The 12113-nt window shown below is 51.1% G+C and overlaps 6 protein-coding genes; 1 reads left to right on the top strand and 5 right to left on the bottom strand.

Moving 5' to 3' along the window:
* Positions 1-96: 96 nt before the first annotated feature.
* RCC_03552 (probable Yip1 domain protein) lies at positions 97-1162 on the top strand (the record flags this gene model as incomplete). XM_023768838.1 has 4 exons in its annotated part: positions 97-205; positions 261-657; positions 710-862; positions 913-1162. The coding sequence occupies 4 exons, from the start codon at positions 97-99 to the stop codon at positions 1160-1162; spliced, it is 909 nt and encodes a 302-aa protein (XP_023624606.1).
* Positions 1163-1551: 389 nt separating this feature from the next.
* RCC_03553 (uncharacterized protein) lies at positions 1552-2518 on the bottom strand (the record flags this gene model as incomplete). XM_023768839.1 has 4 exons in its annotated part: positions 1552-1726; positions 1779-2024; positions 2078-2136; positions 2228-2518. The coding sequence occupies 4 exons, from the start codon at positions 2516-2518 to the stop codon at positions 1552-1554; spliced, it is 771 nt and encodes a 256-aa protein (XP_023624607.1).
* Positions 2519-5630: 3112 nt separating this feature from the next.
* RCC_03554 (uncharacterized protein) lies at positions 5631-6311 on the bottom strand (the record flags this gene model as incomplete). XM_023768840.1 has 3 exons in its annotated part: positions 5631-5668; positions 5798-6167; positions 6234-6311. 3 exons carry the CDS (start codon positions 6309-6311, stop codon positions 5631-5633), a joined length of 486 nt encoding a protein of 161 aa, XP_023624608.1.
* Positions 6312-7155: 844 nt separating this feature from the next.
* Positions 7156-7493, bottom strand: RCC_03555 (uncharacterized protein; the record flags this gene model as incomplete). XM_023768841.1 has 2 exons in its annotated part: positions 7156-7332; positions 7398-7493. The coding sequence occupies 2 exons, from the start codon at positions 7491-7493 to the stop codon at positions 7156-7158; spliced, it is 273 nt and encodes a 90-aa protein (XP_023624609.1).
* Positions 7494-8424: 931 nt separating this feature from the next.
* On the bottom strand, positions 8425-9792 carry RCC_03556 (uncharacterized protein; the record flags this gene model as incomplete). The annotated part of the gene is made up of 1 exon (XM_023768842.1): positions 8425-9792. The coding sequence occupies one exon, from the start codon at positions 9790-9792 to the stop codon at positions 8425-8427; it is 1368 nt and encodes a 455-aa protein (XP_023624610.1).
* A 265-nt stretch (positions 9793-10057) lies between these two features.
* RCC_03557 (related to ERV46-component of copii vesicles) lies at positions 10058-11483 on the bottom strand (the record flags this gene model as incomplete). XM_023768843.1 has 3 exons in its annotated part: positions 10058-10225; positions 10287-11371; positions 11426-11483. The coding sequence occupies 3 exons, from the start codon at positions 11481-11483 to the stop codon at positions 10058-10060; spliced, it is 1311 nt and encodes a 436-aa protein (XP_023624611.1).
* Between the last annotated feature and the right edge of the window lie 630 nt (positions 11484-12113).

Genomic DNA, 12113 nt, shown 5'->3' on the forward strand with positions numbered 1-12113 from the left:
CCAGCTTTCGAATGAACGTCACACGCATTGAATTGGACCATCTTATTACCCAACAGATCACCGGCAGCTCCAAAACAAGACCAACAAGAGAARATCATGGCCGCCATGCTACCAGGAACAGGCGGTGGTAGCGCAAGGACTGCTAATCCCTATGAATCTTATGACAACCCAGTGGAGGAGGACGACCTGATTGACCCTGATGATGGTGAGGACAATAGACGAACGACTCGATTGCGGCAATTACCTGACAGGCCATCTAGCCACATTAGACGACATGGACGACCCCATCAATTCCTCCGATCGAGCTCCCCTGACGGGCAACATCAGTTCAACACAAGCCAACCAAAATACACGAGCGGCCAACAATGCGCAAGGATATCTCAACTCAGCAGTAGCTGGTGAAGACAGGCGGGCTCCAGTGGACACAATCGACGAAACTGTTTGGGAGACTCTTAGACGAGATCTTCTGGCAGTATGGGAGAAGATGCGACAGGTGCTTTATCCAAAGTACTTGCTGGGTGGCATGATGTCGCGGGCCGAGGGTGCGGAAGAGCAAGGAATGGCCCAACAAGTCAGAGGTTTGGTGGGCAGATGGCCGGACGCAGACACTGTACTGCAGGGAGGGATGAGCGAAGGGCTGAGAGATTGGGATCTTTGGTATGTTGTGATGGGCACATTTCTGGTTGACTGGGGACTAATGATCTCGCAGGGGACCTCTGCTCTTTTGCCTACTTCTCTCATTTTTGCTGAGTCTGAACGCAAGAGCAGACCAGCGTTCGCTCGTCTTCAGTGGTGTATTTGCTATGATCTGGATCGGCGAAGCGGTCGTTACGCTGCAAATCAAGCTTCTGGGAGGCAACATGTAAGTCACCCCTTGAAGATCTACGGACATTACGCTGATGAATCGTCTAGCTCCTTCTTCCAGTCTGTATGCATCATCGGCTACACACTCTTCCCAATGGTCATTGCCTCATTACTCAGCGCGCTTGGAATACCCACCATCGTTCGTATACCGGTCTACATCGTTCTGGGTCTCTGGTCTCTAGCTGCTGGAGTTAGCATTCTGGGCGGGAGCGGCGTTGTCAAGAACAGAGTATCATTGGCAGTGTATCCGCTGTTCGTCTTTTACGTCGGCGTGGACTGCTTGTGCTTCATCTCCTGAACCTTTCGGATAGCTTAATGTATACGCCCAATCGGCGGCGAAGTCGTCGTGGAGACCTCCTCTCGAATCAGTCGACCACAGAAATTGAATCTTTCTACCAGTTACAAAGCTGACTTGTCATGCAGCGCAGTGTTGGTGAAAGTCACGCTTTCTTTTGGTATCGCTTGTATCTCGTGCATTCCACGACTAAACTTTTAACCACACGGCATTTCAAGTACGATCTCATTAATCGTGTCAGTGCTGATCTGCTCGCAGGAAAGGTAGTGTCCAGAAGCCCATGAGGGTTCCAAATACCACCAAGTCGATCACAGGGTGCCAATACAATTCCAATCTTCGCCCGGCCAATACCATTCCCTCACGTTCCTTCACGCCCAAACATTCATTCCTTATCAGTTGTCGATGTTCCACCAGTCGAAATCCGAGTAGACCGCAGGGATCTTAGACGACGAAGTATAGAAGATCGCGCGTTCGAAATCGACAATGTAACCCTTTTCCTCTTCTTCGCTCCAGAGGACGTTGCGACCCATGTGGGAGTCGTTGTCAACGCAACAAGAATGCACGGCGCTGCGTGGTATCCATCAGCTTTCATTCCATTTCAACCCGGTGTGGCACTTACTCGATCGCCGTTGCGAAAGCGCTTCTCACTTTTCCTTCCGTACCCTCATCTTTCCAGTCTTCGCTGTCGGCCAGAGCGTAGCCCGGCAGCTTCGACATGAGCACATAGCGTACGACTTCGCCCCTGGGACCGGCACGTCTGTTATCGAAGTCGCCTAGATATGTAGGCGCATGCTGGCATTGGTGTTGTGTGAGGCACTTGAGGGATGCGATCTCAACATTCGCGCGACTCCAACTCGAGTGGCCGCTGCAGAAGTTTAGCAGGTGAGGAGGGATATTCACGGAGGAAGCTCGACTCACACCGTGAAGATCTTGACGATAATCTCCTCGCCTTCTTCGTAGACAGGCGCAACGACGTCCTGGAGGCCGTCTGGTTGCGGAGACACGGTGCGTGGCGCGAAGGTCTAAGGCATGTCAGAAGAGTGGCACACACATTGAGCTTGTACTGACCTGTTGCTCGATAGTATGATCGGGAACACCATGCGCTGGCAACTGCTCGTTGAGGACACTGCTGGAGTCTGACCCGCTCGGCGGCGAGACAGATGGTCGGTACACCATCCTATACCGCCCGTCAGTTGCAGAGTTAGTTGCTTCGACCTTGAGCTTCAACATGGTTCCGTGGAACACCGCAACGGAAGATCCTCGTATCTTGGTCTTGGGCTCCGTGATGGCGTTTCCCAGTCGTATATGGTACTTGCCATCATCGCTATGCACGACCTCATGACCTCGAATCGAAGCCATCTTGCGAAGCTGAGGTTTTTCCTCCAGTGGAGTTTGAGGTTGATCTCCGCAACTGCGTAGGCAAGAATTATTATTACCCTACAAGGTCTTAGCGCGTGGGCTTGGCAGCTGCAGAGGCGCCCCTGAAGGGAGCTTTGGCCGGGACATGCGTGCGGGTGATCAAGCGGTCCAAGGGTAATACACTCTGATCTGGAGATAGGTCTACTCAAATCCTCCTCTTGAGAGCTTGACGGGCCTCCCCTTTCTTTCGGCCATCTTGAGACATGGCTCTCTCTCCTGAACACCGACGGCGGTCAGCTGCCGGAAAGGGGACCAAGACGCAGTACCCAGAGCGCGGGATTTCCCTTCAACCTCCAAGTTGGCTCAGAGAATTGAGACGAGCTGAGACAATGCTTGAGACTACAGCTGAGAAATGTGATCAAGATTTCCGCGGTCGAAGTGTTTGCTTCGCAGTCTACGTTGCGGTCTTCGAGCAAGCAGTGGAAAGACCGGAGGGGCTCTACAACAGCAGAACCGTGCCGTCAGACATACCAGGACCGTAGAGCTGCTAATCTTGATGTCGCAGTCCTAATGCTCGACCTTTCAACATTGGCTGAATACTAGAAGCAGACATCCCACGACGTGTTGCTACAGTCGCCGAATCAGACACCATATTCCCTTCATCCATCGAGCTGCCACCCAGAAGCCCGCCCAATTGAAACAAGAACACACGGCTGGCATCTGTGAAGGCGGCGTGTCCAGCGCCGCGCCTTTGAAATCAAAGATGTAGCACGTCTCATCCTTGGGACTCCATATTACGTCGCGAAGGAAGGCCGCGTCGTTGTCGACGTGGCAGTTGTGCAGACTCCTAGCACAGTACAATTCTTGATACCAATCGAAGAGCTGCCAGGAGCCCCGTCGATACTGACCTGATCGCAGTATCGAAAGCCCTCGCAACTCGGTCATAGCGACGTAGAGTCTTCCGCCATGCAGTCTTCTTCCTCAAGCGTGGCCTGCAAGCGTCGTCCTAAGTATATATATTGAATTATGCCGCCATCACGTCCCTTCAACTTCTATGCGAAGTCATACCAAGTACTTGGGAGCATGCTCGCACCACCATGGACGCAAATCGATCCCCCCTTCTGCTAATCCATTGAACACCAATGATGTAGTACCCACCCATCATCCTCTGGACTCTACATAATGTCACGGCGGCACGGCGAATTTTTTGGCAACGTCTGCACCGCTCTAAACAGCTCTGGAACATAAACCCGTCGGACGACGCAAGCTCACAAGATCCCTCATCGCACCCAGCAGCAAGAAGACATCCTTCATCGCGATGTTGAAATGCCTCCGCTCCTCCAGCTCTCCTTCTGATGCCCAGATTCCAGATTCTATGGTAGGCCAGAAGGTACATGACCTGGCAGTCTTGGTCACAAAGAGGCATCGAACCCCTCCTACCCGGAAAACCATATGGATTCTTCTTGAAGCTGGCGAGATACACAGAGAGCGTAACTATAATCGATACTCTCACTTTGTCCAAGGCTTCGACTTCGACTTCGGCTTCCTGATTTTTCCGGTCGTTTGGGTTCACTGTGCGAAATGGGCCCAGGATGACTAGTCAAGATCTCAATGATGATATCGTGTCTTCTTCAGTCCCGCTATTGAGTAKCAGGTTCTTCTACAGGTAAAGATAGTCGCTCTATCTTCATCATAGGTATCCCGAAGACTTTTGCACTCAAACCCACCGGAAGCGACAGACAGAGATAAATGTATCGAATCATATAGATGGACGTACCGCCACAGGTCAAGAAGACTTGATCAAAATTCCCATCATAAAAGCCACGCACGACCCGAGTCTTTCTCTGTAGGCTTCTTCTTCAATGTGCCTAGATGAAGGATATATGTATATCTAATATTCATCGCTGCGGACTAAGTTACTCTAGCTTCTTACTAATGATCAGGAAATTTTACCGCTTTATGATAACTAGGAAGTAATTTCTACATATCCAGCAAATCTTCTTACAATTAATAGCCAAGGCAAGGTAAGGTAAGCGAAAAGAGACCAGCTGCGGAATGGAATATTGTTTGTCCGGGCCGGGAACCTCTAATAAGATAGGTATCCCTGGCCCTGTTGTCTTCCATTCCTGAGTGACATAATAACAAGTACTGAGGTGAGGACAATTTTTTTACTGGATTTTAATTCTCGTGATTTGTTTTCTTGCTGTTTAATTGCTGGAAACGTCGGGCTGCTGTTAATCGCTAGCAGGAGAGTCTAGTGGGCACTTTATGCTATGCTATGCTATGCATTTTCTTCGACGATCGATTATGAAGGGTTTAATCGATTGATCGAGATTGAGAATGTGGAAGTTTTATATAGAAGTATCTGGGTATGGAATCCTTAGTATACTGTATCCTTGTCTATGAAAGTTTTGTATGTTGCTTGCATACTCTGCCATGTGAGTATCTGCAGAGGATATCTCGCACTTAGCGTTAGAGACTAAGTATCATAGTGGAAGTCTATGGGTTCGAATGAATGGTGCATAGAGAGGAAGGTATAAGCTGCTGGTTTCCCGTCGGATTACGGGCTCTTCTGGTCTCCATCGAAAGACTCCTGATCGCCAATATGATCAGCTATCGGCGTGGAGGTTTGATTCTACGATCATGACTTCAATAGCGCGCCTTACCCTCATACATAGTGGATAACAAGGCATGGTCAAGGTAGAACAGCTCGACATATCACGAAACCCTTGCAAAGAAGTCATCTGTCACTGGTATGATTTCAGGTCCTATCTAAGTCCCCTCCCCAACTGTCATAATTCCGGCTGCCCAGATGAAATCTCTCATCGCACTGCTGGAAAAAAAAATCGTGTCGAAGAAGCGAAGTTGCCATCTCCTTCTCCCAACACTCAGATTCCCGGGCTGCACCAACGAGAAAAAAATCTCATCCTGCTTCCTTGTCTGTCTGTCTGTCCGTGTCGCACGAGCTTACCGACCCCCACAATTCCCTGAAAGATCCTCCATGTGAAATATCATACGCCTGACTTACCTGGTGGATGATGCTCAAAGAGCTGCTGGAAGTTTCCCATCGGAGGAGAAGTGTTCTTTGGGATCGGTCGTCCGTGTGAAGTTTTCAAATGAAAACTTCATCCTCCGCCTCGCCGTCCTCCTCTGTGACTTGTTAGCGTACACCCTCTCTTCCACAGAAGCTATCAAACCAGCTAGAAGTATCTCGGACGACGCTTGATTCCAGCAAACCAGCATCTCTAGACTGAAAGGGAAGAAAAGGTAAGTACCTACCAGCAGCGACCTCCTCCGGAGCGACCTCCTTCTTAGCACCCTTCTTCGCACGAGGCGCTCTAGCCTTCTTGACAGGAGGAGGGAGAGCCTCAGCGTCCTCCTCGCCGCCCTCCTCAGGTTCCTCCTTGACAGCAGCGCCCTTGCGCTTCTTGGCAGGAGCAGCAGGCTTCTTGAGCTTCTCAGCAGTCTCTCCACCACCAGCAGCAGCCGCCGCACTACCGCCGGCCTTCGCAGCAGTCTCCTCCGACTTGCCGTCCTGGACGAGCTTCTTGTACTTGGCGAGGCTGCGGTTGGRGACGGTCTTGAAGGAGGCGAGTTGAGTCTTCTTGTCTGGGTCGTAGGCGGCGTGGGCGACCTCCCAGTTCGTGGCCTTTGGGGTGTGCATGTGATTAGAGGGTTTTGGGGAAAAGTGAGGTGAAGTGATGAGTAAACTTACGGTCATGTCGGAGTAGAGCCAGAGAGTGGCCATGCGCTTGAGGTCGGCTTCCGAGGCACCGTCGAGGATGGCTGCCATGTTGATGGTTTGGTAGATGGTTGGGTGTTGTGGTTGGGTGTGTGATTGGAAGAGTCGAGGGAAGATGTGGTGGGTGGAAAGGAAGATCGAAGATGTCGTGGTGATGAAGGAAGAAGAATCGCAAACAAAAGAGAGGGGAGACAGACAGCTCAAGATTTACAGGACGCGGTACGTGCACAATCTTTGCAAGACGTGCTCCAGGCAACAAGCGACGGCGACATCGGTCGACCGCATGCAGATAATCTCATTCACTCTACTATGGTGGACCTCAATAAAGATGCTTTTGATGATTTCCATTGTGACCATGGATGGCGCTATCCATAGCTGATGTTTCGCCTCCAAGTATCTATCAGGAAGGAGCTCCAGAAGGACCAGGACATCTTCCTGCATGGAATCCACGACAGATGTGCATATGTGACTGACAGACACATCCTGCTCAAGCCGTCCAATCTGAGGTCCAGAGAAGGATGAGCGACCTTCACATGCCGACTACAATCTGTCTGCATGTGCGCCTGCCTCCCTCCAGCTTCCCCCGATGAAGCTCTCTAATCGTTCCCATGCATTGAGGTACCTACAGCAGAGCCACTCAAAACAGCAGACCCTCGCCATCAGACTCGCTCGTCAAGGCAGGCTCTGGTTCCTGCTCCGGCTCCGGCTCCGTCTTGACCTCTATGATTATGACAATTAGCCCAACTCCCATCAATGATCAAACCCCATCTTTCAAAAAGGTAGCTACTCACCAACAACATTCTCATCACGCGCCTTCTTACCCCTCTTAGCCGAACTCTTCGGGGCAGAAGCCACAGGAGTATCATCAGCCTTGCGCTTCTTACCCCCACCAGCCTTACTTAGCTTTGGGCGTCATGTTTGGCGGCTCGTGATGATGACCCCCACCGAAATCTCCAGAGGAGGTATCATCGTCCTTGTTGTCTTTGATTTTCTTGGTGATGACCCAAATCTGGCGCTTGAAACTCGCGGCATTCCCTCCGCCGAATTCTTTGGCGGCTTTTTCGGCGTCGAACTATTTGGAATGTCAGCATGCGGCGTGGAATTGGGGGATGGATTTTTTTGGGGGTATCGACGTACGTTGACGGTCGCGGTGGAGGCGAGGTATGCGCAGGCCAGGCGCTCAATGTCCTGTGGAGAGCAGTGCTTCTTGGCGACGGTGAAGGAGAGATCCATTGGGATGGTCTGGCCTGGTGGCATTGATGCTGCGGTGGAGATTATTTGTGATATTGTGAGCTGGGTGTGGATGGAAAGTAGAGTGGAAGTGTGTCGATGTTTGGGCTTGTCCCTGTTGTGAAGTTTTGAATGCGATGTGTCGACGTCGACTTCAGAAGCCGAAGCAGAATTTCAAGCCATGTAAAATTAGGAATGGAAAGAGTCGCGATATGAAATGCCTTGTTTTACGTGTTACAGTGTTGATCAGAGGGAGTGTAACTTCTCGAACCGAGAAGGAGAGAATGAAGTAAGATTGACAGCACAACATGCTTTGCTGGAGGATATAGGTGCGGGCCGTAGTCAGGATATCCCAGCTCACCACAGTCTATCACGAAGCTTGACAAGCGACCCCAAAAGCTTCACCAGAGAGCTCACCTACTGCACAGATTGCCATTACTTGACAGGACCCCAAGACATACCTCGCGCAGTCTGATCTTGAACCCACCAGCATCGATTGACCCTCCACCTTCAGCTCAACGTGGTGTCGATACTCCGATGAGTCTTTACTTGAGGACCTTCGTCCAGGCCTCTGATAAGCTATCAAATTTTGAAGGCGGTAGACGATCCCACTCTATACTCCTCTCGCAACAAGATCCCAGTGTGCTCCCGTCTTGCCACAGCTGTGTCTTGCAATATGTGGTTGGAGCAACGCACCTAACATGGTTCCATTGTTTCCGACGACCATGTCGCCCATGTGTATTCCCAGTACGTCTCGCAACGTTATCCCTCTCGTGCAAGAGATGGCCAACAGCAAAGCCCATTCCACCTATTCGAAGCAGAGATCCCGGTCTCGCAGTCGTGGGTCTGGCGTGTGAAGATCCCGTCGAATACCTCGCTCCATTCCATTGGCAATCATGCATTCGTGCATTATTCGCTTCGCATAAGAGGTAGATCACAACTCGTCCCTCTTGACAAACTTTTCATGCTTCGCATCCTCCACATCCGCCTCGAAATTCTTCTTCTTGGGATTCTTCGGCACATCTCCCCGCTCCTGCAACACCGTCCCATCACCTCTCCTCGGCAACTCCTTCTTCTCAGAGTCTTGTCCCCGCTCTCCCTCACTCCCACTAGCTTCCGCCATCTTCCCAATCTCCTCCGACATCTTCCCCTTCAACACCTCTTCCGGACCCTTCTTCGCACCAGCACCTCCCGCTCCGACAGGAATGCCTTGCCTTTCAGCCATACCGCTGGGAAAAGGTTCTGCTCGACCTGTAGCGCTCGGCTGTACAATAAGCGGAGCTCTCGTTGTCGAAGAGATGGCAGCCGTTTTGGAAAGTCCCGTACTCGTCACAGCAGCAGATCCACCACCCACAATTCCCACAACAGAAAGCACCCCAATCACCGGCTTCCACACAATCCAATTCACAAGAAACCACCCCACTTTCCAAAAGAACAGCGGCAATTTTATAAACGGCCCKTAAAGAATCCTTCGAAACACCAACCAACACAAAGTCGTCAACAAGATATAAAACGCAGTCTCCAAATACCACGTATCACTCTTCTGACTCCTCAACAACGTCCCCAGTAAATTCTTACTATTGCTCAGCAAAGTATCAAGATTACTGTAATCTTCCCCCAATTGCGCAAGAGCAGCCGTACTCTCATCAAAAGTCTCCTGCGCAAATCGCGAGCGGGAAAGTTCCGTAGACAATAAATCGTGAGTTCTCCGCAAAGCACTCGTAACGTCTCCAGAAGCGTGGACGAGAACTTCGTCCTTGTTCAATCCTCGTCTCGCAGCGGCTTTACCGCGTCCAGCGAAAAGTAATTCCCTCGCGTCACCCACTTTTTGTTCCGTGGAGGAATTCGATTCGGCTTCTTTCCGATATCCCTCATACAACGCTTCCCTTTCCAGTCGTTTGGCCTCCTCACTCGCAAACTTGGCGGAAATCTGCGCGTTACGGAATGCTTGTCGGGAATGTGTGAGATCTTCGGATAAACGGGTGACTTTTGCTGTGATGCGCGCTTCCTCTCCGCCGTCTTTGTGGGTTCCTGTTCCTACTGCGGGACGTCGACGTTGCGTGGAATCGGTTTGGTAGTCTTCGGCTTCTTGGGCGAGGAATTCGAGCTCTTCTTCTAAATCTTTGAGTGTTTCGTGGATTTCTTGCGCGAGTTCTAGACGGGCGAGGCCGCCGGAAGGTGCTTCGAGGGGTTCGGAACCGGGTTGGAATTGGAGTTTGGCGAGGCGTGTGATGAGGGTGTTTGTTGTTTTGAGAGAGTCGGAGAGGGCGGAGAGCTGGGAGAGCAATGTTGCGGCGCTCATTGTGAAAGCGGGAAGGAGGTGATGTTGTGGAGGAGATGTGGAGGTGGTGGAAGCTTTGTTTGTGAGGTTGTGACGTAGATTGGCTGGATATAACTAAAGCTGGCCAGAACACCTCTACCAAATCAAGTCCTCCAAACAAGGCAGCGCATGTTTATGCCACGATCTAGAAGAGCACAGCACAGCTGCTGATAAAGCTTGATTCCAACATGACCATCAAATTCCTTTATTGTACAGATATAGATAGATACCCAACCCAAGAGCACATCTACTCTGCACGTCTCCCCTTCACCCTCTGCCCACCTTCATACATGATTCGATCAATAGCAGCGGCAACGGTAAGGGTACCACCAATAACAGCACAGACACCCACCAAGAAACCCGAAAAGGACTTGGTGCGAGTCTCACGGTTAATGACCTTCATCGGGGAAATGTCCTACAGAGAGATGGATGTTAGTCCCGAAATGCCAATCAGAATCATCACTGCCAGCACTCACATATGAGAAGAAGACTCCCGGGATACCGCCCCTAGCATGCAGCCTCTCCTTGTGTCYCTCATCCTGCGCATCACCACCACCCAGCGCCCGTTTATGCGAAGTGACGGAATACTGATGTGTTTCGATGCTGCGATCCAGGTTCTTTCCCAGTTGTCCCAAATCCGCATAGCTATCCATCCCAATCCCTCCCAACACAGGCCGCGACTCGAAACCCAACGGCAAGTATGCGGTCGAAACCACCTTTACAAAATACATGAAGTTGTAGGCCTTTTCGTTCGTCTTTTGCTCTGTATCATCCAGCGGGTTCAAGTGATGGTTACTCCACGCCATGCCCTTCTTCCCAACCATCTCCACCACATTATCAGGCAACTCCGGTCCGAATCGTAGATGATGAATCTTGTGCGTGAAGGAATGATCCACTCCTCCCCCGAAATAATTCTCCAAATCATGCACATGCATATTTCCATTGCTGAAACTCTTTCCCGGAGCGAAATGGAAGTTTCCCACGACCTTGTTGACGCGAATGCTGCCTGCGACCCGACATCCCTCTTTTCTCTGCTCATCGAGATGCTCCGCGTAGTGTTCCCGCTCACATTGCTCGACATTCTCCCCTCTCCCAAACGACCACGATACTCCCGCATAAGCCTCTCTTACTTCTGCGCAGTCATTACAGCACCCAGCCTTCTTCGCATTCGAAGGCGCAGGAGCTCCATAACAGTCTCCACAATAATCCGGGCTCATGTGTGGAGCCTTGCTGTCCTCGGAGTGTAGATCCAGTGCTTCGGTGTTTAATGCTTTGCTGCCCTCACTCTCCGGGGTGAGGCGTGTCTTGAAGACACCATGCGTGACGCCCGTTTGAACATCTCCACTGACATCCATGACGTCCAGCGTGAGCAATTCGCAGGGAATGCGAGGAAAGGTGACATTCAAGTGAATCTCCATCTTTTCGCCTCGGCCCTTGTCGACGATGAGTTCGGGGTGGATGGTGATGCGGCGGTAATCGGTCCATTCTCCCCATACTAGGTAGAGGATTAAGAGGAGGGAAGCAATGGTTACGAAGCCGCCCGAGGTTGTTCGTACGCGGGCTGTATGCATATATTAGACTGGCAATTCACACCATTTCATATCGCATTACTGACCATCCTCGACGGTCTTGGTAAAGGCGTCAAACCGGTTGAAGCGGCCTTTGGGAGCCATGTCGGCGGTCGAGTAGAGAGGATGAAGCGATCGATCGATGCAATGGCAGCCAGTGGGTGGGTGATCCCTCTCGCTCTACCTCTTATCCAATCCCTCAACAATCAATCGTTATCATACCAATTCCCAGCAGCGTAAAGGACGGGAGCGAAAATGACAGGACGGCGGGGAGGATGCGGACTCGTGTATTGTACGACACGTATCAACATTTGGGTGCCGCGATTCATCAGCGGACCTGGATCCGCTGGTCCCACAACGGCAAGCTTCCCGCCAAACCAAAGTGTGGAGTCGCCGAGTCCGTGAAGACGACATGAAATACTACACTACATAGTATTGTCATGGTCAATACAAGCCCGAGGTGGCAAGCTATACAATGCCGCCTCAATTCATCAAGGTTGCTGGCATTGACGGCAGATTGACGGCCACACAGTGGAACATGACCTCTATGTCAGATCCACCCTCCCTCAAGCAATTTGAAGGCTTCAAAAACTTKGCTGGAGTGGAGACCACATCTTCTTCAGCCTTTATCAGTTAAGAATGTCAATGGCGGTGCTTGGACGCTGAAATGTCCGCTCTGTATCAAAGCCATACGCAAATTGTGACACGAAGCTGAGAAAGAAGCATGAGGGTATG

The sequence above is a fragment of the Ramularia collo-cygni genome, assembly GCF_900074925.1.
Source record: "Ramularia collo-cygni strain URUG2 genome assembly, contig: RCC_scaffold04, whole genome shotgun sequence".
NCBI lineage: Eukaryota > Fungi > Ascomycota > Dothideomycetes > Mycosphaerellales > Mycosphaerellaceae > Ramularia > Ramularia collo-cygni.